This window comes from Pseudophryne corroboree, chromosome 6 (genome assembly GCF_028390025.1).
Source record: "Pseudophryne corroboree isolate aPseCor3 chromosome 6, aPseCor3.hap2, whole genome shotgun sequence".
In the NCBI taxonomy this organism is placed as follows: Eukaryota; Metazoa; Chordata; class Amphibia; order Anura; family Myobatrachidae; genus Pseudophryne; species Pseudophryne corroboree.
In genome coordinates this window covers 417,758,302-417,784,189 of record NC_086449.1, presented here as the reverse complement: position 1 = coordinate 417,784,189, position 25,888 = coordinate 417,758,302, and the positions used below count along the sequence as shown (strand labels likewise).

Below are 25,888 nucleotides of genomic sequence, written 5' to 3'. Positions count from 1 at the left end.
GGAAGAAAATTGACAGGGCCGAAATTTGAACCTTAATGGACCCCAATTTCAGGCCCATAGACACTCCTGTTTGCAGGAAATGTAGGAATCGACCCAGTTGAATTTCCTCCGTCGGGCCTTACTGGCCTCGCACCACGCAACATATTTTTGCCAAATGCGGTGATAATGTTTTGCGGTTACATCCTTCCTGGCTTTGATCAGGATAGGGATGACCTCATCCGGAATGCCTTTTTTCCTTCAGGATCCGGCGTTCAACCGCCATGCCGTCAAATGCAGTCGCGGTAAGTCTTGGAACAGACAGGGTCCTTGCTGAAGCAGGTCCCTTCTTAGAGGTAGAGGCCACGGATCCTCCGTGAGCATCTTTTGAAGTTCCGGTTACCAAGTCCTTCTTGGCCAATCCGGCGCCACGAATATAGTGCTTACTCCCCTCCATCTTATCAATCTCAGTACCTTGGGTATGAGAGGCAGATGAGGGAACACATACACTGACTGGTACACCCACGGTGTTACCAGAGCGTCTACAGCTATTGCCTGAGGGTCCCTTGACCTGGCGCAATACCTGTCGAGTTTTTCCCAACGGTTTATAATCATGTGGAAGATTTCTGGGTGAAGTCCCCACTCTCCCGGGTGGAGGTCGTGTCTGCTGAGGAAGTCTGCTTCCCAGTTGTCCACTCCCGGAATTGCTGACAGTGCTATCACATGATTTTCCGCCCAGCGAAGAATCCTTGCAGCTTCTGCCATTGCCCTCCTGCTTCTTGTGCCACCCTGTCTGTTTACGTGGGTGACTGCCGTGATGTTGTCCGACTGGATCAACACCGGCTGACCTTGAAGCAGAGGTCTTGCTAAGCTTAGAGCATTGTAAATGGCCCTTAGCTTCAGGATATTTATGTGAAGTGATGTCTCCAGGCTTGACCATAAGCCCTGGAAATTCCTTCCCTGTGTGACTGCTCCCCAGCCTCGCAGGCTGGCATCCGTGGTCACCAGGACCCAGTCCTGAATGCCGAATCTGCGGCCCTCTAGAAGATGAGCACTCTGCAACCACCACAGGAGGGAAACCCTTGTTCTTGGTGACAGGGTTATCCGCTGATGCATCTGAAGATGCGACCCGGACCATTTGTCCAGCAGGTCCCACTGGAAGGTTCTTGCGTGGAATCTGCCGAATGGGATTGCTTCGTAGGAAGCCACCATTTTACCCAGAACCCTTGTGCATTGATGCACTGAGACTTGGCTCGGTTTTAGGAGGTTCCTGACTAGCTCGGATAACTCCCTGGCTTTCTCCTCCGGGAGAAACACCTTTTTCTGGACTGTGTCCAGGATCATCCCTAGGAACAGAAGACGAGTTGTCGGAACCAGCTGCGATTTTGGAATATTGAGAATCCAATCGTGCTGCCGCAACACTACCTGAGATAGTGCTACACCGACCTCCAACTGTTCCCTGGATCTTACCCTTATCAGGGAATCGTCCAAGTAAGGGATAACTAAAATTCCCTTCCTTCGAAGGAATATCATCATTTCGGCCATTACCTTGGTAAAGACCCGGGGTGCCGTGGACCATCCATACGGCAGCGTCTGAACTGATAGTGACAGTTCTGTACCATAAACCTGAGGTACCCTTGGTGAGAAGGGTAAATTTGGACATGAAGGTAAGCATCCTTGATGTCCCGAGACATCATGTAGTCCCCTTCTTCCAGGTTCGCAATCACTGCTCTGAGTGACTCAATCTTGAATTTGAACCTCTGTATGTAAGTGTTCAAAGATTTTAGATTTAGAATCGGTCTCACCGAGCCGTCCGGCTTCGGTACCACAACAGTGTGGAATAATACCCCGTTCCCTGTTGCAGGAGGGGTACCTTGATTATCACCTGCTGAGAATGCAGCTTGTGAATGGCTTCCAAAACTGTCTCCCTGTCAGAAGGAGACATCGGTAAAGCCGACTTTAGGAAACGGCGAGGGGGAGACGTCTCGAATTCCAATTTGTACCCCTGAGATATCACCTGAAGGATCCAGGGGTCTACTTGCGAGTGAGCCCACTGCGCGCTGAAATTCATTGAGACGGGCCCCCCACCGTGCCTGATTCCGCTTGTAAAGCCCCAGCGTCATACTGAGGGCTTGGCAGAGGCGGGAGAGGGTTTCTGTTCCTGGGAACTGGCTGATTTCTGCAGCCTTTTTCCTCTCCCTCTGTCATGGGGCAGAAATGAGGAACCTTTTGCCCGCTTGTCCACGAAAAGACTGCGCCTGATAATACGGCGTCTTCTCATGTTGAGAGGCGACCTGGGGTACAAACGTGGATTTCCCAGCTGTTGCCGTGGCCACCAGGTCTGAAAGACCGACCCCAAATAACTCCTCTCCTTAATAAGGCAATACTTCCAAATGCCGTTTGAAATCCGCATCACCTGACCACTGTCGTGTCCATAACCCTCTACTGGTAGAAATGGACAACGCACTTAGACTTGATGCCAGTCGGCAAATATTCCGCTGTGCATCACGCATATATAGAAATGCATCTTTTAAATGCTCTATAGGCAAAAATATACTGTCCCTATCTAGGGTATCAATATTTTCAGTCAGGGAATCCGACCACGCCAACCCAGCACTGCACATCCAGGCTGAGGCGATTGCTGGTCGTAGTATAACACCAGTATGTGTGTAAATACATTTTAGGATACCCTCCTGCTTTCTATCAGCAGGATCCTTAAGGGCGGCCATCTCAGGAGAGGGTAGAGCCCTTACAAGCGTGTGAGCGCTTTATCCACCCTAGGGGGTGTTTCCCAACGCACCCTAACCTCTGGCGGGAAAGGATATAATGCCAATAACATTTTAGAAGTTATCAGTTGTTATCGGGGGAAACCCACGCATCATCACACACCTCATTTAATTTCTCAGATTCAGGAAAACTACAGGTAGTTTTTCCTCACCGAACATAATACCCCTTTTTGGTGGTACTCGTATTATCAGAAATGTGTAAAACATTTTTCATTGCCTCAATCATGTAACGTGTGGCCCTACTGGAAGTCACATTTGTCTCTTCACCGTCGACACTGGAGTCAGTATCCGTGTCGGCATCTATATCTGCCATCTGAGGTAACGGGCGCTTTAGAGCCCCTGACGGCCTATGAGACGTCTGGACAGGCCCAAGCTGAGTAGCCGGCTGTCTCATGTCAACCACTGTCTTTTATACAGAGCTGACACTGTCACGTAATTCCTTCCAACAGTTCATCCACTCAGGTGTCGACCCCCTAGGGGGTGACATCACTATTACAGGCAATCTGCTCCGTCTCCACATCATTTTTCTCCTCATACATGTCGACACAAACGTACCGACATACAGCACACACACAGGGAATGCTCTGATAGAGGACAGGACCCCACTAGCCCTTTGGGGAGACAGAGGGAGAGTTTGCCAGCACACACCAGAGCGCTATATATATACAGGGATAACCTTATATAAGTGTTTTTCCCCTTATAGCTGCTGTATTGTTTATACTGCGCCTAATTAGTGCCCCCTCTCTTTTTTAACCCTTTCTGTAGTGTAGTGACTGCAGGGGAGAGCCAGGGAGCTTCCCTCCAACGGAGCTGTGAGGGAAAATGGCGCCAGTGTGCTGAGGAGATAGGCTCCGCCCCCTTATCGGCGGCCTTATCTCCCGTTTTTTTATGTATCCTGGCAGGGGTTAAATGCATCCATATAGCCCAGGAGCTATATGTGATGTATTTTTTTTTTTTTTTGCCATATAAGGTATTTTTATTGCGTCTCAGGGCGCCCCCCCCCCAGCGCCCTGCACCCTCAGTGACCGGAGTGTGAAGTGTGCTGAGAGCAATGGCGCACAGCTGCGGTGCTGTGCGCTACCTTATTGAAGACAGGACGTCTTCTGCCGCCGATTTTCCGGACCTCTTCTGCTCTTCTGGCTCTGTAAGGGGGACGGCGGCGCGGCTCTGGGACCCATCCATGGCTGGGCCTGTGATCGTCCCTCTGGAGCTAATGTCCAGTAGCCTAAGAAGCCCAATCCACTCTGCACGCAGGTGAGTTCGCTTCTTCTCCCCTTAGTCCCTCGATGCAGTGAGCCTGTTGCCAGCAGGACTCACTGAAAATAAAAAACCTAATTTAAACTTTTACTCTATGCAGCTCAGGAGAGCCACCTAGATTGCACCCTTCTCGTTCGGGCACAAAAATCTAACTGAGGCTTGGAGGAGGGTCATAGGGGGAGGAGCCAGTGCACACCAGCTAGTCTTAAAGCTTTTACTTTTGTGCCCAGTCTCCTGCGGAGCCGCTATTCCCCATGGTCCTTTCGGAGTTCCCAGCATCCACTAGGACGTCAGAGAAATAAGCAATTCCATATCTTTGCACTTGACATTTCTATACAATAGTCAACAGTTGGTGAGGCAGCAAGAGCTGGGGTTAGGAAGGAGACAGAGAGAGGACGTGTTGGAAGAGTAAGACATGGCAGCAGAAGTAAGCTAAATATCAGAGAGGAGACAAGCAGATTGAAGTGAGTAGCAGAATTACATTGTGTGTGTGAGAGAAAGCAGAGCAGTGAGAGGAAGAAGAGACAGCAATAGAATGCAATTAAAATGTACTTTTAAGGTAAACAAACTTAAGGTTGAAGAACAAATGTTTAGCTGCTGAGCTGCGCCAAGTCTTCTCCGATATCACCAGTCCTAAATCCTAATACTACATAATAACAGTGCCCACATAATGCCATGTCATTTGTCTACAGTAGGCCTCATGATAAAGACTCATACTAAAACGCATCCAGTCAGAGAGCTAACTTACCCGGGAGCCACCCCCAGGATCTCCCATTAGCACTACAAGGAGATAATTATATCAGGTGCTAGAAAGGGGGAGGGGTCACAGACAAACAGCAGACACCCCCCCTCTCTGTCTGCTGTTTGTCTGTGACCCCTCCCCCTTTCTAGCACCTGATATAATTATCTCCAGGAATAATAGAGCAACTGCCATAGTTTGTCTGCATGTGTGAGAAAGGCATTGAAGGGAAGCAGTATTTGGAAGGCATGCTGTTACTTGTAGTGCTAATGGGAGATCCTGGGGGTGACTCCCGGGTAAATTAGCTCTCTGACTGGATGCGTTTTAGTATGAGTCTTTATCATGAGGCCTACTGTAGACAGATTACATTACATTATGTGGGCACTGCTATTATGTAGTGTTAGGACTGCTGATATCGGAGAAGCCTTGGCACGGCTCAGCAGCTAAACATGTCTTTGCAAACACGTGTGACTCATTCTCTGAAATTCTATTACCATATAGGTTCAGGTATGGTTACAGGTAATTTTTTAGTGTGCTGGGGGGATACCAGATATGCAAAAAAATGGTGAACTGCTCAATCAGATAGTGATGTCACTCAGGTGCTAAAAGGGAGGGGTAATTCTGTGAAGGAAAAAACAATGGTTCCCTAATGCACACTGAGTGAATAATATTCCTACATAATAGTCAGATAATACAGAGATCTTGGTTGCGTATATCTGCAGATATAGGGTTAAGCCCCCAGGCCGATCGACAAGGCCTCTCCGTCACTGGGGGTCCCTAATATTGGGTATGGGTCCGGGGTGCAGGACCCCATAATGTCGGCACAGGCCGGCTACCCCAGGTCAGCACACAGGTGAGAGTTAATAGGGTTAATAAGAAGCACAGAGCTGTGCTTCTTATTAACCCTATTAACTCTCACCTGTGTGCTGACCTGGGGTAGCCGGCCTGTGCCGACATTATGGGGTCCTGCACCCCGGACCCGGGATACCAGATATGTCAGGTACCGCAACTGTCATCACTAGTATATGCACTAACCCTATGCTAGGTGCAAGAGATCCATCAAAAACAGGTTCCCTTCTGCATATATACAACACAGGACTGCTCAGGGCTTTTGATACACAACACACCCATAACTCATGGTGGTTATGTGCGCTTGCTTTTAATGATGCCTAGTTGCCACCCAAAATGCTAAATTTCATGGAAAGACAGATGCTGGTAAGAAGTGGTGCAAGTAGATTTTTTTTATTAGTGGTACTGATAGTAAAAATGGGCATGGCCACGTGTCATGAGGGGGTGTGGTCACACAAAACTAGGGGAGTGGCCCATGACAATAGGGGCATGGCCACATTATGCCACACACCATAATTCCCCTTACACATTATGCCAAACACCCTAATGCCCATTAAACATTATGCCACACACCTTAATGCCTATTACATATTATACCATACAATGTAATGCCTAATACATATTACACCACACACAGTTATGCCACTGACACCATTTTATTTCCCACACACAAAAATGGCCCTTACAAATGATGACCCACAGTAAGGCTTCTATTAACTTGCTGCCAGGGGTTTCATGGCAAAAGATGCAGCTTTCTGCATCTTTTACTGGTGGCGCCAGCGTTCCCGGCACTTCTGGGTAACACTATACATGCAGTGGCGTATTTATACATTTTGCGCCCCCCCCCCCCCCACTTGCCATTTTAGTGCTGCATACAAGCATAATGCCCCCTGTAGTGACACTTACACGCATAAAGCTCTCTGCAGTGCTGCTTACACACATAATGCCCCTTGTAGTGCAGCTTACACACACAATGCCACCTGCTGTGCTGCTTACAAGCAAAATGCCCCACTAGTGTCACTTACACACATAATGCCCCCTGCAGTGCTGCTTACACACATAATGCCTCTAATAGGACTTACCGCCCTACATGCTCGTCGCCAGGGGTTTCTTGCTCATTGCCAGGTGTTACATGTTCATTGTCAAGGGTTTCTTGTGCATTGCCAGGGGTTGCATGCTCATTGTGGACAGAGGCCCTGCGTCATCCTGCGGCACTGGCGGTGGGCTGGTGGTACGCACCATATTTCTTAATGGTACTCCGTACCACCCTACTTTCAGTACTGCTGTTAAGTTCCAAACAACTCATAATAGGATGGACATATGTAAAAATGCCTAAATACACATCTGCACATGCACTGTATGCAATCTCTTGCTATATGCATTTGTGACCAGAGATCCATCCGACTCAGAGCAGCATCATTGTTAGGATGTTTACATTTAGTATGTATTGCTCTTGTGGCTGCGCTCCACCTATGAGTTAACCTAGCACATTTTAGGTTCCTATTAGCAGAAGAACAATGGGCAGCAGACTTGATTAATAAAGAAATATAATTTGATTTTCAATAGTGTCCCCAATTTCTATGTGGCCTTACTGTCTGCCTATTGCTTGTGGGACTGGGCACTCTGCAAAGTCCCTAAAGAAACTTTGGGTCAGAAGGCATAAAAAGAAGATCAAGTTTTATCAAGTGAGACTTTTTGGGCAGCACCTCAAGGGTAAAGTCACCAGGTATATTATTCCACTACATGCGTGCAACAATAAGGTCTACATTTAGTTTATTGCTGAGACAGCCCCCATAAAATACAAATTTTACCGACCAGGTAGCTGTGCCACATAATAAAGCCACAATATTCATCGTAAGCTACACCATAGAATCTAGTATGCTCTTCCCTGATACCAGTGCCAACAGTTCCCAAGGGAGGGAAGTGATCAAGAACAAGGAAATTCCCCAAACACTACCCTACATACCACAAGCTTAATGAAAGATGGCAATAATAATGTATACTATGCTAGCTATAATGCCCAGCAATGTGTAATATAAAGTCATTAGGTTATAACATAGTAGGTGTTACTGCCTACACAGTAATATGGCAGGGATACTGGGCTTAATTCAGACCTGTTAGGGTCTCCTGCTCTGTGCTGCCACGTCGTCATGGCAACCGGGAGACAAGTGCTAGCGGAGTAACCTGAGCGTAGCTGATACTCCGGTTCAGGTCTTTTGCTGTGCAGTGGTTACAGGCTCTGTGCACGGCAGGGGATCCGGTGCTGGTTTTTGTGCTCACAGTCTGTGAGGTCTGAGTGGGGCGTGGACAGCACCTGCTATATAAACCCTCTTCTCAGGTTAGGCAGATGCTGCTGAATCTTTGTTGGTTAGTCAGTTCCTGAAAGCTAGCTAGTACTGTGTAAACTTTGTATTTGTTTGTTGCTTACTGCAAATAGGCCTTGGGATTTGGTATTACACTCTGCCAATCCAGACCTAGCAGTAAGACTGGAGTCAGTCGTTTAACCTGCTGGGGTTCTTTTGCTACTCTGTGAACCTAGCAAGTTTGCGGCTGTATTCTCAGACTTGCCTGCCAAAATCCTTTCTCACTGTGCAAGGTGTTCAGGTGTCAGTTTAGTGGCAGTAAGCTGAACCAGTGCACTGCAAGTGAGGACTAGGATTGTGGAGACTCTCCTTGTGTCTATTATTCCATCTCTGACCAAGGAGTTTACTGCCACACCCGTTGGTAACCCTTTAGGGTTTTGCTGTTGCCCTTAGCAACAGCATTTCGGGTTCTCTACGTATTAAATCACTACATCTTGCTTCTTTCCATCTGAGCATTCTTAATACTAGGGAGACTCCCAGTTTCTTAGCCTTTGGGCTTCTCTGTTCACTTTGTGTTTATTTTGTTACCCTATCACCTTCTGTGTATGTAAAGTCATATTCCCCAGTTTGTCTGTGAGTTCATTTGTTTTGCATCCCTCACCGTTCAGACACCAGTACATTCCTGCTGGCACTGGTGTGCATAACATATTCAGCAGCCTAATACTTCTGTTGAAATTTTGTGGGAATATGGAGCATACCCCTCAAAATACTTTGCAACAGGTGGTCGATCAGGTGCAGGTCCTGACTCGACAATTTAATGATTTGTCCATTAAAATGCACACCTCGCAGGCCGCTGGTGGAGCTCCCGCAGCAGCAGTACCTTCAGGGGTTAAGGAGCCGAAAGTAAATCTCCCGGATCGTTTTTCTGGAGATCGCTCGCAGTTCTTTTGTTTCAAGGAGAGCTGCAAGCTATATTTTCAGCTTAGGCCTCAGTCTTCTGGGTCGGAGATTCAGCGGGTGGGCATAGTGATTTCCTTGCTACAAGGAGACCCACAGGTCTGGGCATATGGGTTGCAGCCTGACTGTCTGTCGCTTAAAAGTGTTGACGCTTTTTTTACGGCACTGGGCATGTTGTATGATGACCCTGACAAGACGGCCTCAGCCGAGGCTCAGATTTCGATCCTTAAGCAAGGGCGAAGGCCAGTTGAGGTTTATTGTACGGAGTTTCGGAGGTTGGCCCATGATACCCAGTGGAATGACCCAGCCCTGAGACACCAGTACCGAAGAGGTCTTTCTAACCAGTTAAAAGACCAACTGGTACAATATCCCTTGCCTGATAGCTTGGATCAGCTCATGCAGTTATCCATTTGGGTGGATAGACGGCTGAGAGAGCGCAGGCTTGAAAGGGAGACCGAGGTTTCCTTCTTTCCCAAGGGAACCTCAGACTCTGAGGAATTTTCCGAGGAGCCTATGCAGATTGGGGCTACCCGCCTCTCCTCGCGTGAGAAGACGCGGAGGAGACAGCAGGGGTTATGTTTGTACTGTGGGAATAAAGGTCATGTGGTAGTATCATGCCCAGAAAAGCCGGAAAACTTCAGGGCCTGAGGGTGATGGGAAATATCCTGTCAGGCCAGAAGTCAGAATTTCCCAAGAAGACTTTTATCATTCCGGTGACCTTGAAGATCCTCGGTCAAACTGTCAAGACTGAGGCCTTTGTGGACAGTGGGGCCGACGGGGTTTTTATGGACTGCCAATTCGCCCTGAAACACTCTGTTCCCTTAGTACCCTTGGCATCGGAAATTGAGATTTGTGGGTTAAACGGGGAACCATTATCCCAGGGTAAAATTACCTCTTGCACTAGCCAGATTTCTTTGTTTATTGGAGCCACACACTCTGAAAAATTGTCCTTTTATGTGACTGTCTGTACTTTTGCCCCATTGGTGTTGGGGTTACACTGGTTAAGGGCCCACAATCCTCAATTTGACTGGGTCTCTGGGGAGATTCTTAGTTGGGGTACTGATTGTTTCAGGAGTTGCTTGAGCCTTCCAGTCAGGCTTTCGCAGCTAACTTTGCCAGGATTGCCAGGATGTTATGCAGATTTTGCGGACGTGTTCTCCAAAAGAGTTGCAGAGGTACTACCTCCCCATCGCCCCTATGACTGTGCCATTGATTTGTTGCCGAATGCTAAGCTTCCCAAGAGCAGGTTGTACTCCCTGTCATGTCCTGAGACTCAGGCTATGGCAGAGTACATTCAGGAGAACTTGGCTAAGGGATTTATCAGACCTTCACAGTCTCCAGTTGGGTCGGGGTTCTTCTTCGTGGGTAAAAAGGACGGTTCGTTGCGACCTTGCATCGACTTCAGGGAATTGAACCGTATCACGATTAAAAACTCATACCCACTGCCTCTCATTTCGGTCTTGTTTGACCAGCTTCGTACTGCCACCATTTTTTCTAAGATTGACCTACGTGGTGCGTACAATCTAATCCGAATAAGAGAGGGGGATGAATGGAAGACTGCCTTTAATACCCACTCAGGGCATTATGAATATTTGGTGATGCCTTTTGGGCTCTGTAATGCCCCGGCAGTCTTCCAGGACTTCATGAACGATGTGCTCAGGGAATATTTGGATAGATTCTTAGTTGTATACTTAGATGACATCCTAATCTTCTCCCATTCCCTGGAGGAACATCAGAAGCATGTACGCTTAGTCCTCCAGAAACTCAGAGACCACCGGCTTGGGGCGAAGCTGGAGAAGTGCGAATTTGAAGTTCAGCAAATCGCATTTCTAGGATATATTATCTCCCCAGAAGGTTTCCAAATGGAGGGTTCCAAGGTACAGGCAGTCCTGGATTGGGTGCAGCCCACTAGTTGAAGGCGCTTCAGCATTTTCTGGGCTTTGCGAATTTTTATAGATGATTTATCGCTGGATTTTCGTCTATAGTGGCGCCCTTGGTGGCACTCACTAAGAAAGGGGCGGATGTTGCTCACTGGTCTTGTGAGGCCAAAGCGGCTTTTGCCCGTCTCAAAAGGGCATTTGTCTCGGCCAAGGTGCTGCGACACCCAGATCCAGAGCGTCCTTTTGTGGTAGAGGTGGATGCCTCTGAGATGGGTATTGGGGCAGTGCTCTCTCAGATGGGGGTGTCTGATAATCGCCTTCATCCCTGTGCTTACTTTTCCCGTAAATTTTCGCCTGCCGAGATGAATTATGACGAGGGTAACCGGGAATTGTTGGCTATTAAGGATGCACTCGAGGAGTGGAGATACTGGCTTGAGGGGGCTAAGTTTGTGGTCTCAATTCTCACCGACCATAAGAATTTGGCATATTTAAAGTCAGCGAAGCGCCTCAATGCCAGGCAGGCACGATGGGCTTTGTTTTTTGCTCGCTTTAATTTTTTTAAACATATCGCCCTGGGTCAAAAAACATCAAGGCTGATGCGCTCTCGCGGAGTTTTGCTCCAATCCAGGAGACCACCGAGGAGCCATTGCCCATTGTGTCCCCATCATGTATTAAAGTGGGCATTACCCAGGACCTCTTGTCATTAGTCCTTAGAGCACAGGAGCAGGCTCCTCCAGACCTTCCGGTAGGTCTTTTGTTTGTGCCTCCTAGGTTAAGACAGCGAGTGTTTCTGGAATTCCATGCCAAGAAGTCGGCAGGTCACCCGGGTATTGCCAGAACTCGGGAGTTGCTATCTAGGGCGGTGTGGTGGCCCTCGGTGGCTAGGGATGTGGATCAGTGGGTTCGGGCATGTGACATCTGTGCCCGAAATAAGACTCCTAGAGTGGTTCCTGTTGGCCCATTACATCCACTCTCTATTCCATCTAAGCCATGGACCCACATTTCAATGGATTTTGTGGTGGACTTGCCCAAATCCTCGGGGATGACAGCCATCTGGGTTGTCGTTGACAGGTTTTCGAAGATGGTGCACTTCGTTCCATTGGTTGGGCTGCCATCGGCCAGACACCTGTCTGAATTATTTATGCTGCATGTGGTGCGCTTTCACGGGTTGCCACTTGATGTGGTCTCTGACCGCGGATCCCAGTTTGTGGCCAAATTCTGGAGGGCATTTTGTTCCGATCTCCAGATTTCTGTCAGCTTGTCGTCAGGCTACCATCCGCAGTCTAATGGGCAGACTGAAAGGGTGAACCAGTCCTTGGAGCAGTTCCTCAGGTGTTATGTCTCCAAGTGTCAGACTGACTGGGTTGCTCATCTGTCCATGGGGGAGTTTGCCTATAACAACGCGGCTCACTCTGCTACAGGGATCTCTCCCTTCCTTTGTGTGTATGGGCATCATCCTATGGCCAATTCTTTTGACCCCCTGGACTCCACGCCTGGTGGTTCCTCTGTGGTTTCGGTCCTTAGAGGTATTTGGAGGAAAGTGAAGAAAGCCCTTGTGTCTGTGTCATTAGTGACAAAAAGGGTTTTTGATAAGCGGAAAAGACCCTGCCGCTTCAAATTAGGAGACTTCGTCTGGTTGTCTACCAAGAATTTGAAGTTGAGACAGCCATCTCATAAGTTAGGCCCCCGGTTCATCGGTTCTTATAAGATCACTAGGGTTATCAATCCGGTGGCATTTCAGTTAGATCTACCCCGTTCTTTGGGTATCAATAAAACATGTCATTGTTCCCTTTTAAAACGGGCGATTAGTAATCCTTCTTCCAGTGGAAGACCTTCCCCTCTTCTGATACGTGGCCAGAGGGAGTTTGTTGTTGAAAGGATTCTTGACTCCAAGATGGTTCGGGGTCGGCTGTCATTTTTGGTGCACTGGAAGGGGTATGGCCCGAAGGAGCTGTCGTGGGTGCGCAGTTGTGATCTTCATGCCCCCAGACTGTTACGCTCTTTCTTCTCGCAGTTCTCCGATAAACCCGGTGGTAGGGGTTCTTTGACCCCTCGTCAGAGGGGGGGTACTGTTAGGGTCTCCTGCTCTGTGCTGCCACGTCATCATGGCAACCGGGAGACAAGTGCTAGCGGAGTAACCTGAGCGTAGCTGATACTCCGGTTCGGGTCTTTTGCTGTGCAGTGGTTACAGGCTCTGTGCACGGCAGGGGATCCGGTGCTGGTTTTTGTGCTCACAGTCTGTGAGGTCTGAGTGGGGCGTGGACAGCACCTGCTATATAAACCCTCTTCTCAGGTTAGGCAGATGCTGCTGAATCTTTGTTGGTTAGTCAGTTCCTGAAAGCTAGCTAGTACTGTGTAAACTTTGTATTTGTTTGTTGCTTACTGCAAATAGGCCTTGGGATTTGGTATTACACTCTGCCAATCCAGACCTAGCAGTAAGACTGGAGTCAGTCGTTTAACCTGCTGGGGTTCTTTTGCTACTCTGTGAACCTAGCAAGTTTGCGGCTGTATTCTCAGACTTGCCTGCCAAAATCCTTTCTCACTGTGCAAGGTGTTCAGGTGTCAGTTTAGTGGCAGTAAGCTGAACCAGTGCACTGCAAGTGAGGACTAGGATTGTGGAGACTCTCCTTGTGTCTATTATTCCATCTCTGACCAAGGAGTTTACTGCCACACCCGTTGGTAACCCTTTAGGGTTTTGCTGTTGCCCTTAGCAACAGCATTTCGGGTTCTCTACGTATTAAATCACTACATCTTGCTTCTTTCCATCTGAGCATTCCTAATACTAGGGAGACACCCAGTTTCTTAGCCTTTGGGCTTCTCTGTTCACTTTGTGTTTATTTTGTTACCCTATCACCTTCTGTGTATGTAAAGTCATATTCCCCAGTCTGTCTGTGAGTTCATTTGTTTTGCATCCCTCACCGTTCAGACACCAGTACATTCCTGCTGGCACTGGTGTGCATAATAAGACCTGATCACTGAGCTGCAAATTACACTGTCCAGCGATCAGATAGTCGCCGCCCCGGGGGAGTTATGTCTCCAAGTGTCAGACTGACTGGGTTGCTCATCTGTCCATGGGGGAGTTTGCCTATAACAACGCGGCTCACTCTGCTACAGGGATCTCTCCCTTCCTTTGTGTGTATGGGCATCATCCTATGGCCAATTCTTTTGACCCCCTGGACTCCACGCCTGGTGGTTCCTCTGTGGTTTCGGTCCTTAGAGGTATTTGGAGGAAAGTGAAGAAAGCCCTTGTGTCTGTGTCATTAGTGACAAAAAGGGTTTTTGATAAGCGGAAAAGACCCTGCCGCTTCAAATTAGGAGACTTCGTCTGGTTGTCTACCAAGAATTTGAAGTTGAGACAGCCATCTCATAAGTTAGGCCCCCGGTTCATCGGTCCTTATAAGATCACTAGGGTTATCAATCCGGTGGCATTTCAGTTAGATCTACCCCGTTCTTTGGGTATCAATAAAACATGTCATTGTTCCCTTTTAAAACGGGCGATTAGTAATCCTTCTTCCAGTGGAAGACCTTCCCCTCTTCTGATACGTGGCCAGAGGGAGTTTGTTGTTGAAAGGATTCTTGACTCCAAGATGGTTCGGGGTCGGCTGTCATTTTTGGTGCACTGGAAGGGGTATGGCCCGAAGGAGCTGTCGTGGGTGCGCAGTTGTGATCTTCATGCCCCCAGACTGTTACGCTCTTTCTTCTCGCAGTTCTCCGATAAACCCGGTGGTAGGGGTTCTTTGACCCCTCGTCAGAGGGGGGGTACTGTTAGGGTCTCCTGCTCTGTGCTGCCACGTCATCATGGCAACCGGGAGACAAGTGCTAGCGGAGTAACCTGAGCGTAGCTGATACTCCGGTTCGGGTCTTTTGCTGTGCAGTGGTTACAGGCTCTGTGCACGGCAGGGGATCCGGTGCTGGTTTTTGTGCTCACAGTCTGTGAGGTCTGAGTGGGGCGTGGACAGCACCTGCTATATAAACCCTCTTCTCAGGTTAGGCAGATGCTGCTGAATCTTTGTTGGTTAGTCAGTTCCTGAAAGCTAGCTAGTACTGTGTAAACTTTGTATTTGTTTGTTGCTTACTGCAAATAGGCCTTGGGATTTGGTATTACACTCTGCCAATCCAGACCTAGCAGTAAGACTGGAGTCAGTCGTTTAACCTGCTGGGGTTCTTTTGCTACTCTGTGAACCTAGCAAGTTTGCGGCTGTATTCTCAGACTTGCCTGCCAAAATCCTTTCTCACTGTGCAAGGTGTTCAGGTGTCAGTTTAGTGGCAGTAAGCTGAACCAGTGCACTGCAAGTGAGGACTAGGATTGTGGAGACTCTCCTTGTGTCTATTATTCCATCTCTGACCAAGGAGTTTACTGCCACACCCGTTGGTAACCCTTTAGGGTTTTGCTGTTGCCCTTAGCAACAGCATTTCGGGTTCTCTACGTATTAAATCACTACATCTTGCTTCTTTCCATCTGAGCATTCCTAATACTAGGGAGACACCCAGTTTCTTAGCCTTTGGGCTTCTCTGTTCACTTTGTGTTTATTTTGTTACCCTATCACCTTCTGTGTATGTAAAGTCATATTCCCCAGTCTGTCTGTGAGTTCATTTGTTTTGCATCCCTCACCGTTCAGACACCAGTACATTCCTGCTGGCACTGGTGTGCATAATAAGACCTGATCACTGAGCTGCAAATTACACTGTCCAGCGATCAGATAGTCGCCGCCCCGGGGGAGTGAAAATTCACACCGTGCATTGCGTGTGATTGCATGTGTACGCTGTGCGAAAATTCCCCTCAGTCAGCGGACAGCTGCAAAACCATTTGCATCACACTCACCATCAAAAATTTTTCCCAATCTGTGCAGTGTGTGCGGATTTGCCCTGCTGTGCCTTATTCCATTATCAAGACGGACAACCTCTGCATGCTGCGGGTCACGTGGACGGTCATTTGGGAATCAAATCTCTGGGGCCTATAGCAGGGTATTTCCCGGGGTACTCTGCTTTCTCAACACCTGCGGCTCCCACCAAATATACGGGTACGATCACCTTCCTACCTTCATTGTGATTCACCACATATGTTTTATATTTCTATATGTTTGTCTAATTTTATGTTTATTTTATTAAATATTTTATCATATTTTGATACCTCATTTGACATCTATATTGGAGATATCATATGTACACGGATCTAGCGGCTACTAGGGAGTGGTTACATTTCTTTGCTATTGTCTATTCCCAAGGGAGTCATATAGGGGACCCCCATACCCTCCCTCACGGCCTGCTTCAGATCCCATACAGCGCCAGTTAGCCCCCACCTTTCATATTTAGTGTGTGCAGTCTGTGCGGAGCTCAATACAGTACTTACTCCTCCAGGGCAAAGAAATTTGGCTGATCGGGGCCGAAACGGACGTCACACACCCTCCCTGAAAATGCTTGGGAACGCCTGTGTTTTTCCAGACACTCCCTGAAAACGGGCAGTTACCACCCACAAACGTCCTCTTCCTGTCAATCACCTTGCGAACGGCCGTGCACTTGAAATTTTCGCACCATCCTGTCACTGCTGTCTGTCGCGCATGCACATTGCGGTGCATACGCATGCATGGTAGTTCGATAATCGGCCACTGTGCGAAAATGCACAGCAGCGATCAGGTATGAATCGTGCCCATTGTCTAGTTAGATAGTATACCAGCAAGAATGTCCAGCAATATGTGATAGAAGTTACATAAAGCCACAGTTAATACCCAGTGAGAACTATCTGTAATATAGCAAAAAATGTCCAGCAATATTTAATTTTTCATTTTGCAATGATAAATCTCAACAAATCTCAATAAATCTCAACAGCCCCTAAGTAAAGTGGTCAATTAAAAGGCAGCAGGCACAACCTCATGTCACTTCCAGTGCTTGTGACTTTATGTGTGTTTCTTTCCCTGGAAAGAAACTGGAAATAATTCCATTTTCTTTTCTATTCTTATTACTTTATTCATTTTGATGATCTATCAGCCAGAATTATGAAACAATAAGTCAATTAATTAAAATAACTTTGGTGGATGAATGGAGAATGTCCTGGGAAAACTAGGATTTATGGGATCCTCTATAGAAAAGATATATCATAAAATATAACATACAGTACAATGTAAGAATTTTAATATAATTGTTATCTTTGCGTTAGTTTTCCATCCTGCATGAATCTCTGGATATTGTCCTCTGTCTAATGCTGACCTTCCTGCCCGGCGTTATCACTGATACCCCACTCATAAGCAGATGTCATTTCCATGTGTGATACCAAACATCTGTATTTCATACCAGTGTATTTTAGATGTTAATAATGTTAATATGTCAGGTTTGGAATTCCCAGCCTTTACTATGCAACATTGAGAAAAAACATACTTCAGTTACTCTATGTTTGCGGAGTTCTAATGCTCATAATTCACAGCAAAATGTGTGTGTATATATGTGTGTGTGTGTGTGTGTGTGTGTGTGTGTGTCTATATGTGCATGCACACACATAATAAGTGCAAATGTAAATGGATACCTGACACAATAGCATAGTTAAGTTGAGAGTCAGGTGAGTCTTTGTCTGAGCACAGCAGTTGTACTACAGACAGCTTTCTTGTGGAATAAATAATCTCCTCATAGACGTCAGGAGAGCAGACAGGAGGCTCGTCATTCACATTCTGCAGAACAAAATCTGTGATCAGTTTTCAAAGTAAACAGCACATAAAAACCATAGTGTTTAATCTGGCACTGTACAGAGGAAATCTATGTGTAAACAGGAACCACTTTACTCGAATTTACATTGATAACTGATACAACATGAGTAATGCATCATATGTTATTTTAAATCTTGTGACACTGGGGCAGATTTATTAAGCCTGGTGAAGTGATAAAGTGGAAGGTGATAAAGCACCAGCCAGTCAGCTCCTAACTGTCATTTTTCAAACCCAGCCTGTGACATGGTAGTTAGGAGCTGATTGGCTGGTACTTTATCACCGTGCATTTTACCACTTCACCAGGCTTAATAAATCTGCCCCTGAATATGAACATTGTAGACTTCCCTAAGGATGGGCATATTTACATTGTAGCACAGATTAAACTGACATCAAACACAATTTATCATGCTACAATAACAGATAAAATGCTTATACTCTGACATTAATTACTGATGAGCTTACAGTATGTTAACCAAATGTTTGAAACGCTGACAGTTTACAGGAGGAAAACACTTCACAGAACTTACAGAGTGGCACATAAACCAATCATAATTCACCCTTCACAAGAAAATATATTGTGGCCGATAGCGATTTTAATACAAGAATTGGTATAAAAAACATGTTATATACAGTAAGGTTTATATATATGTGGACACTAACACGATTTTCCTAAATTTGGCTCTGTCCACCACAGTTGATTTAAAATGAAACAATGCAGATACAAATTATGTGCAGACTTTCAGCATTAATTCAAGGTGTTGAACAAAAATATCATATGAAACATTTAGGAATTGCAGCCCTGTTTTTTTATTATTATTATTATTATTATTAATTAAATTATTATTATTATTATTATTATCATTAATCATTTTATTTATATAGCACTCTTTCTCCAATTGGACTCAAGGCGCTTAACAGATAGAGTGAACTTAGGGTGTCATTCTGAGTTGTTCGCTCGTTGATGATTGTCGCTATACTGCGATTAGTCGCTTACTGCGCATGCGCAAGGTTTGCAGAGTGCATGCGCTTAGTTATTTTAGACAAAAGTTAGGTATTTTACTCATGGCGTAACAAAGCTTTTTCATCGCTGTGCTGATCGTAGTGTGATTGACAGGAAGTGGGTGTTGCTGGGCGGAAACTGCCCGTTTTATGGGAGTGTGCGGAAAAACGCAGGCGTTCTAGTTGCAAAACGCAGGAATGGCTGGAGAAACGGGGGAGTGTTTGGGCAAACGCTGGGTGTGTTTGTGACGTCAAACCAGGAACGAAAAGGACTGAGCTGGTCACAATGGCTGAGTAAGTCTGGAGCTACTCAGAAACTGCTAAGAAATTTCTATTCGCAATTCTGCTAATCTTTCGTTCGCAATTATGCTAAGCTAAGATACACTCCCAGAGGGTGGTGGCTTAGCGTGTGCAATGCTGCTAAAAGCAGCTAGCGAGCGAACAACTCGGAATCACCCCCATAATGCAGTACAGAAACAATGAAGTACAGAAAAGCTTTTCAGAAAATACTGAGAGCATAGGGATACTAAAGGGACAAGTAAGAAAATGCTTCAGTAAACAGGAAAGTCTTGAGTCTATTTTTGAAGGATTTTTAAGAATTCATTGGACAAATTAACATATTCATAAATAAAATGTTAATTTTTAATGCTTTGTCAAGAATCCTTTTCTAGCAATGACTGACAGTAATTTGAAATCCATGAACATCGACAAATGCTTGGTTTCCTCCTTTGTAATGCTTTGCCAAACCTTTATTGAGTCTTCAGTTGTTGTTTGTCCATAGGGGATCATACCGAGTTCTTCGCTCACTAGCTGCTTTTAGCAGCATTGCACACACTAGGCCACCGCCCTCTGGGAGTGTATCTTAGCTTAGCAGAATAGCGAACGAAAGATTAGCAGAACTGCTAATAAATAATTCTTTGCAGTTTCTGAGTAGCTCCAGACCTACTCACAGATTGCGATCAGCTCGGTCTGTTTAGTTCCTGGTTTGACGTCACAAACACGCCCTGCGTTGGGCCAGCCACTCCCCCCTTTCTCCAGACACTCCCGCGTTTTTCCCTGACACACCTGCATTTTTTAGCACACTCCCGGACAGAGCCTGCCCTAACCAATATGATGCCCTAGGCAAGATTTTGGCTGGTGCCCCCTAGCACTGCCACTAGTTCTGCCTCTGACCCTGCACCCCTTTCCCAGCACCATCACCCCTCACCCATAGCAGTCTTTATTTTGGTGTTTGTACTCCTATATTTTTAATAGGAACAGTACGCACATTTGGCGCACAGCCCAAAAAGGGGTGTGTTTTTGCTGGCAAGGGGCATAGCTACACAATAGTAACCCCAATTCCAATTATGCCACACAGTACTGCAACTTTATTCACATTTGATCATGTGATAGTGTCCATAATTCATATTACATCCCACAGTAGTATCACTTTACCTTATAAACGTTGCTCCTCACAGTAGAGCCCCTTATTCACATTACATCACACTGAATTGCTCCTTATTCACATTACAACACACCCTATTGCTCTTTATTCACATTAGATGACACAGTAGTGCCCTTTCTATATGCAACGCCACGTAGTAGAGCACCTTATACACATAATGCCACACATTAGTAATGCATTTACACTAGAGATGTGTGGGTTCAGTTTTACTTGGATTTACTCGGGGCTCAAAACGGCATCTTATTGGATCACAAATGTCACGTGTTGATAACCAATAAGCAAAACCCGAAATACCCGAGTAAATCCGAGTAAAACCTCATCTCTAATATATACACATAATTCCACACAGTAATGCCCCTTACACATCATTATTATAAACATAATGCGCCTTACACATTATGACACCCTTTATTAATGCCCTTTTACACATAATGTCCCTTAAGCATATGCCGCACATTATTAATGTCCTTATATGCATAATGACACACATAGTGCCCCCTACACATTTGGCGCACATTTTTTATGCGCTTATACACATAATGACACACATAGTACCCCTTACACATATGTTGCACATTATTAATGCATTTTTACATGACACAGATAATGCTCCTTACACATATTCCGAGCACTACTGCACAACCAGCCCACTCACATGCACACAGCACTCACACTGCCACTAACACTGTGACCTCTGCCTCTGCTTGGATACAGATGTGTCCTCATAAATCACCTTTTTTTATGAAAATGCATCTTATTTGCATTGCTATGTGGCTAGGATGCACAAGCAGCTTCTGCTGATTAAAATTATATGCTGCATGCCTATATACTGTGTGAGACGGTGGCTGTATCTGCATATGAAATGCTACACACAGAATATAGGCATGTCGCATATCATTGTAATCAGCAGAAGCTGCTGATGCCCCTAGGCATATCAAATGCCCTAGGCAATTGCCTAGTTTGCGTATGCCTATGACCGGCTCAGCTCCCGGAAAATGCTCAGTTACCTCCCAGAAACGCCCCTTTCCTGTCAATCATTCACCGATCTGCAGTGCGCCTGAAAAGTGCCGCAGGATCCACAGCAAAACTGCATGCGCAATTAGCAACAAATCGCAGCATAGCGAAAATCGGCAACGAGCAAACAACTCAGAATGACCCCCCTAGTTCTTTTCTTCAGCAAATAAAATGCATGCTTGATCGGGTTGAGATCAGCTGATTGACTCACCCATTGCAGAATATTTCACTTCTTTGCCTTAAAAACTCCTGGGTTGCTTCCACAGTCTGTTTTGGGTCATTGTCCATCTATACTGCGAAGCAACTTTGCAGAATTAGACTGAATCTAAGCAGACAGTACTGTACTTCAAAATTCATCTGGCGGCTTCTGTCTTACCAATAAACACTTGGTCCATTTCAAAAGTAACTAACATTACATATCTACTGTCCATTATGTGAACAATACGGGTGGTCTTCAGGTTGCCGGCTGTCGGGATCCCGGCGCACAGTATACCGGCGCCAGAATCCCGACAGCCGGCATACCAACATTTTTTCTCCCTCTTGGGGGTCCACGACCAACCTGGAGGGAGAACAGATAGCGTGGCGCGTGCCTGCAAGGGGCTCATTTGCGCTCGTAATGCTGTCGGTATGCCGGAGTCCGGGCTTCCGGCACCGATATGCTGGTCACCGGGAGCCCGGCTGCCGGCATACCCTACTACACCCGAACAATACTGCATAGCTTCTAAATAGATAGATGCATAAGATATATATTACAAGATAAGTGCAATTGAATGTGGTTTTATAAGTGTAATTTACTTTTATTGCTGACAACCTTAGGTTAACAATTAATTAAAAATTCTGGTCCAGCTTGCTGTAACTAATGTTACATGTAATGAGTGATCAAAAGTAATAGTCTTTGTTACAATTTAATTTTCTGCTTCTCTCTATATAGTTGGTGTAAATGACCTTTTTTTTATTAGTACAGCACTAAATATGATCATGTTGGTATATTTATTTAAATGAAATAACATGGATTTCAATGGTGTTTAATATTTAGTAAATAGATGTTCTTGTTACTAATGTTACACACATGTAACTAACAATACACAGAGAAAATATAATACAGAAAAAAATGTTCTCTGTACAGTATAATAAGAATAAACTCAATTCTACTTGGTAAATCAGATAAAATAGGATTTTAATTACCTACCGGTAAATCCTTTTTTCGTAGTCCATAGAGGACACTGGGGTCCATTTAGTACCATGGGGTATAGACGGGTCCACTAGGAGACATGGGCACTTTAAGAATTTGATAGTGTGGACTGGCTCCTCCCTCTATGCCCCTCCTACCAGACTCAGTCTAGGAAACTGTGCCTGAGGAGATGGACATACTTCAAGAGAAGGATATATAAGGATAGTGGTGAGATTCCGAACTAGCACACACAACAAGAGTAAAGCCAAGCTAACCAAACTTAAAACAAATGGAAAATATATTTTAGGTGTTACAAGTGTGCGCAAAACAAGCAAAAACATGCAGCAGGAATACACATAAAATGGAGTGTTCATCCAACACTCCAAGATTAGACAATATTCTGGAAGATTTATTACGTGCTTAATCCTGCGCTATTCTGCTCAAACCATGAACAAACATATACCAAAGGGCTGTGCACAAGAAGAAACATGCAGAATTGGTGTATACATGCAAAGCACCACCTCCAAAATGTAAATAATATACTGAGCTTTTATGAGTGATGAATGAGTCACAGGTTTCTGTGAATGGCTTCTCAGTACATGCCGGCTGTGGTACCATTCAGGACAACAAATAAAAATAAAAATCACACGTAAACATCCTTTTGTGGTAACACTGGAACACTAGAAGACTTCTGACGAAGGACCCAGCGAGGTCCGAAACGCGTTAAGTGTGGTCTACAAACTCCTGCCTGTTGGACACTTACTCACCTTGCATTGTCACTCTGGAGAAGCCTCTGCAGATTCCGGACCTGTAGCTGCCAATCCCTTCCTGAACTACATCAACAGGATTCGGGTGATATGCTTGTAGTGTTCCAGTGTTACCACAAAAGGATGTTTACGTGTGATTTTTATTTTTATTTGTTGTAAGTGCATCTTGTATTAAAACCTTTCCATTTTATACAAAATACTGCACTATCATTTATTTTCTGTGCTGATCCCCCCTGAAATGGTTAACAACCTATGAGGGAAGCACCGTTATTTTTATTCCAGAAATTCCTGAATGGTACCACAGCCGGCATGTACTGAGAAGCCATTCACAGAAACCTGTGACTCATTCATCACTCATAAAAGCTCAGTATATTATTTACATTTTGGAGGTGGTGCTTTGCATGTATACACCAATTCTGCATGTTTCTTCTTGTGCACAGCCCTTTGGTATATGTTTGTTCATGGTTTGAACAGAATAGCGCAGGATTAAGCACGTAATAAATCTTCCAAACTTGAAACAGTAACAGCAATGGCTGAACCAACATTACTTAACCAAGTAACAGTGCAGGAAATAGGAAGCACTGGGCGGGCGCCCAGTATCCTCTACGGACTACGACAAAAGGATTTACCAGTAGGTAGTTAAAATCCTATTTTCTCTTACGTCCTAGAGGATACTGGGGCCCATTAGTACCATGGGGATGTACAATAGCTCCCAAACCGAGTGGGAGAATGCTGAGGTTCCTGCAGAACTGATTGACCAAACTGAAGGTCGTCAGAGGCCAAAGTATCGAACTTGTAGAACTTATCAAACGTGTTAGAAACTGTCCAAGTAGCTGGTCGGCAGAGCCGTAAAGCTGAGACACCCCGGACAGCCGCCCAGGAAGAACCCACTGACCGAGTAGAGTGGGCCTGTACAGACTTTGGACATGGCAAACTTGCCATGGAATAAGCATGCTGGATAGTAAGTGTGATCCAACGTGCAATAGTCTGCTTAAAAGAAGGACACCCAATCTTATTGGGATCATAAAAAACAAACAGAGAGTCCATCTTTCTGTGACGAGCTGTTCTTTACACATACACTTTCAAAGTCCTCACAACATCCAAATACTTTAAGGTAGACGAGGTGTCAGTAACAACCGGAACCACAATAGGTTGGTTGTTGTGAAAAGCATACACCAATTTAGGAAGAAATTGCTGATGAGTTCTGAGCTCAGCTCTGACCTCATGGAAAATCAATTATGGACTTTTGTGAGACAAAGCTCCGAGCAGCTCCGACACACGTCTTGCTGAAGCCAAGGCCAACAGTGTGACGGTCTTCCACATAAGATATTTTATGTCCACCTCCTGCAGCGGCTTAAACCAGTCCGATTGGAGGAAATGCATCATTGAGATCCCAAGTTGCCGTGGGAGGCATGAAGGGAGGCTGGATGTGTAGAACACCTTTCAAGAATGTCTGAACCTCTGGGAGAGAAGCCAACTGTTTCTGAAAGAAAATGGACAAGGCCGAAATCTGGACTTTTATGGAACCCAGACATAGGCCCACATCCACTCCAGCTTGTAGAAAAGGCAGGAAATGTCCTAGATGGAAATCTACTGCAGAAAATGTTCTGCTCTCACACCGTATTTCTTCCAAGTACGATGGTAATGCTTAGACGTTACCACCTTTCTGGCTTGGATCATAGCCGGGATAACCTTGTTAGGAATCCCTCTCCTGGCTAGAATCAGCCATTCAACTTCCATGCCATCAAACATAGCCACGGTAAGTCCTGATAGACAAATGGGCCCCATTGCAGAAGATCCTTGCAAAGAGGTAGAGGCCACGGATCTTCGAGGAGCATCTCCAGAAGATCCACGTACCAGGCCCTTCTTGGCCAGTCTGGAGCAATTAGAATTGCTTGAATCTTTTCCCACTTTTTATACTTTTTAAAATTCTTGGGATCAGAGGAAGTGGAGGAAACACAAACACCATCTGATAGACCCATGGAGCCGTCAGGGCGTCTATCGCCACCGCCTGTGGGTCTCTTGATCTGGAACAATACCACTTGAGCTTCTTGTTGAGATGAGAGGCCCTCATGTTGATCTGTGGATATCCCCATTGACTTGTCATGTACCTGAACACCTCCGGGTAAAGGCCCCACTCCCTCCGGCTGCAGGTCGTGCCTGCTGAGGAAGTTTGCTTCCCAGTTGTCTACTCCTGGAATGAAGACCGCTGACAATGCCACCGCATTTCTTTCTGCCCAGAGGAGAATTCTTGACACCTCTGACATTGCTGCTCTGCCTTTCATTCCACCCTGTCAGTTTATGTACGTTACTGCCATCCCATTGTCTGACTGGACCTGAATGGCCCGATCTTGAAGAAGATGTGAGGCCTGCAGAAGGGCATTGTATATGGCCCTGAGTTCCAGAATGTTGATTGGAAGGACGACTTCCTGACTTGACCATCTTCCTTGAAACTGCACCCCCTGAGTGACTGCTCCCCAACCCCTGAGGTTTGCATCTGTGGTTAGTTCTGAATTTCGAACCTTCGACCCTCTACGAGGTAAGAAGTCTGTAGCCACCTCAGAAGGGAGATCTTGGCTTTTGGTGACAGACCGATCCTCTGGTGCATGTGAACATGCGATCCGGACCATTTGTCCAAAAGATCAAGCTGGAAGGGTCTTGTGTGAAACCTTCCATATTGAAGAGCCTCATAGGAGGCCACCATTTCCCCCAGAAGATGAATGCACAGGTGCATCGATATCCGGGTTGGCTTCAGGACATCCCGAACCATTGACTGGATTATCAATGCTTTTTCCAACGGAAGGAACACCTTCTGCAACTCCATATCAAGTATCATTCCCAGGAATGGAAGCCTCCATGTTGGCTGTAGGTGATATTTCTGAAGATTCAGAATCCACCCATGATCCTGGAGAAGTTTGGTTGAGAGAGCAATGCTGTCCAGCAACCTTTCCCTGTACGGTGCTTTTATCAGGAGATCGTCCAGGTACGGAATTATGTTCACTCCCTGTTTGCGGAGGAGAAACATAATCTCTGCCATCGCCTTGGTGAACA

The 25,888-nt window shown here is 45.9% G+C and overlaps 1 protein-coding gene across 2 annotated transcripts in view; it reads right to left on the bottom strand.

The window, feature by feature from the left end:
* The window catches only part of LOC134932483 (cadherin-related family member 4-like), a 298,616-nt gene that overhangs the window by 50,338 nt on the left and 222,390 nt on the right, over positions 1-25,888 (bottom strand). For both annotated transcript variants that reach the window (XM_063926947.1, XM_063926948.1), the window contains exon 18: positions 17,265-17,406. In XM_063926947.1, the coding sequence (XP_063783017.1) occupies positions 17,265-17,406 (142 nt within the window). The remainder of the gene's footprint in view (positions 1-17,264; positions 17,407-25,888) is intronic.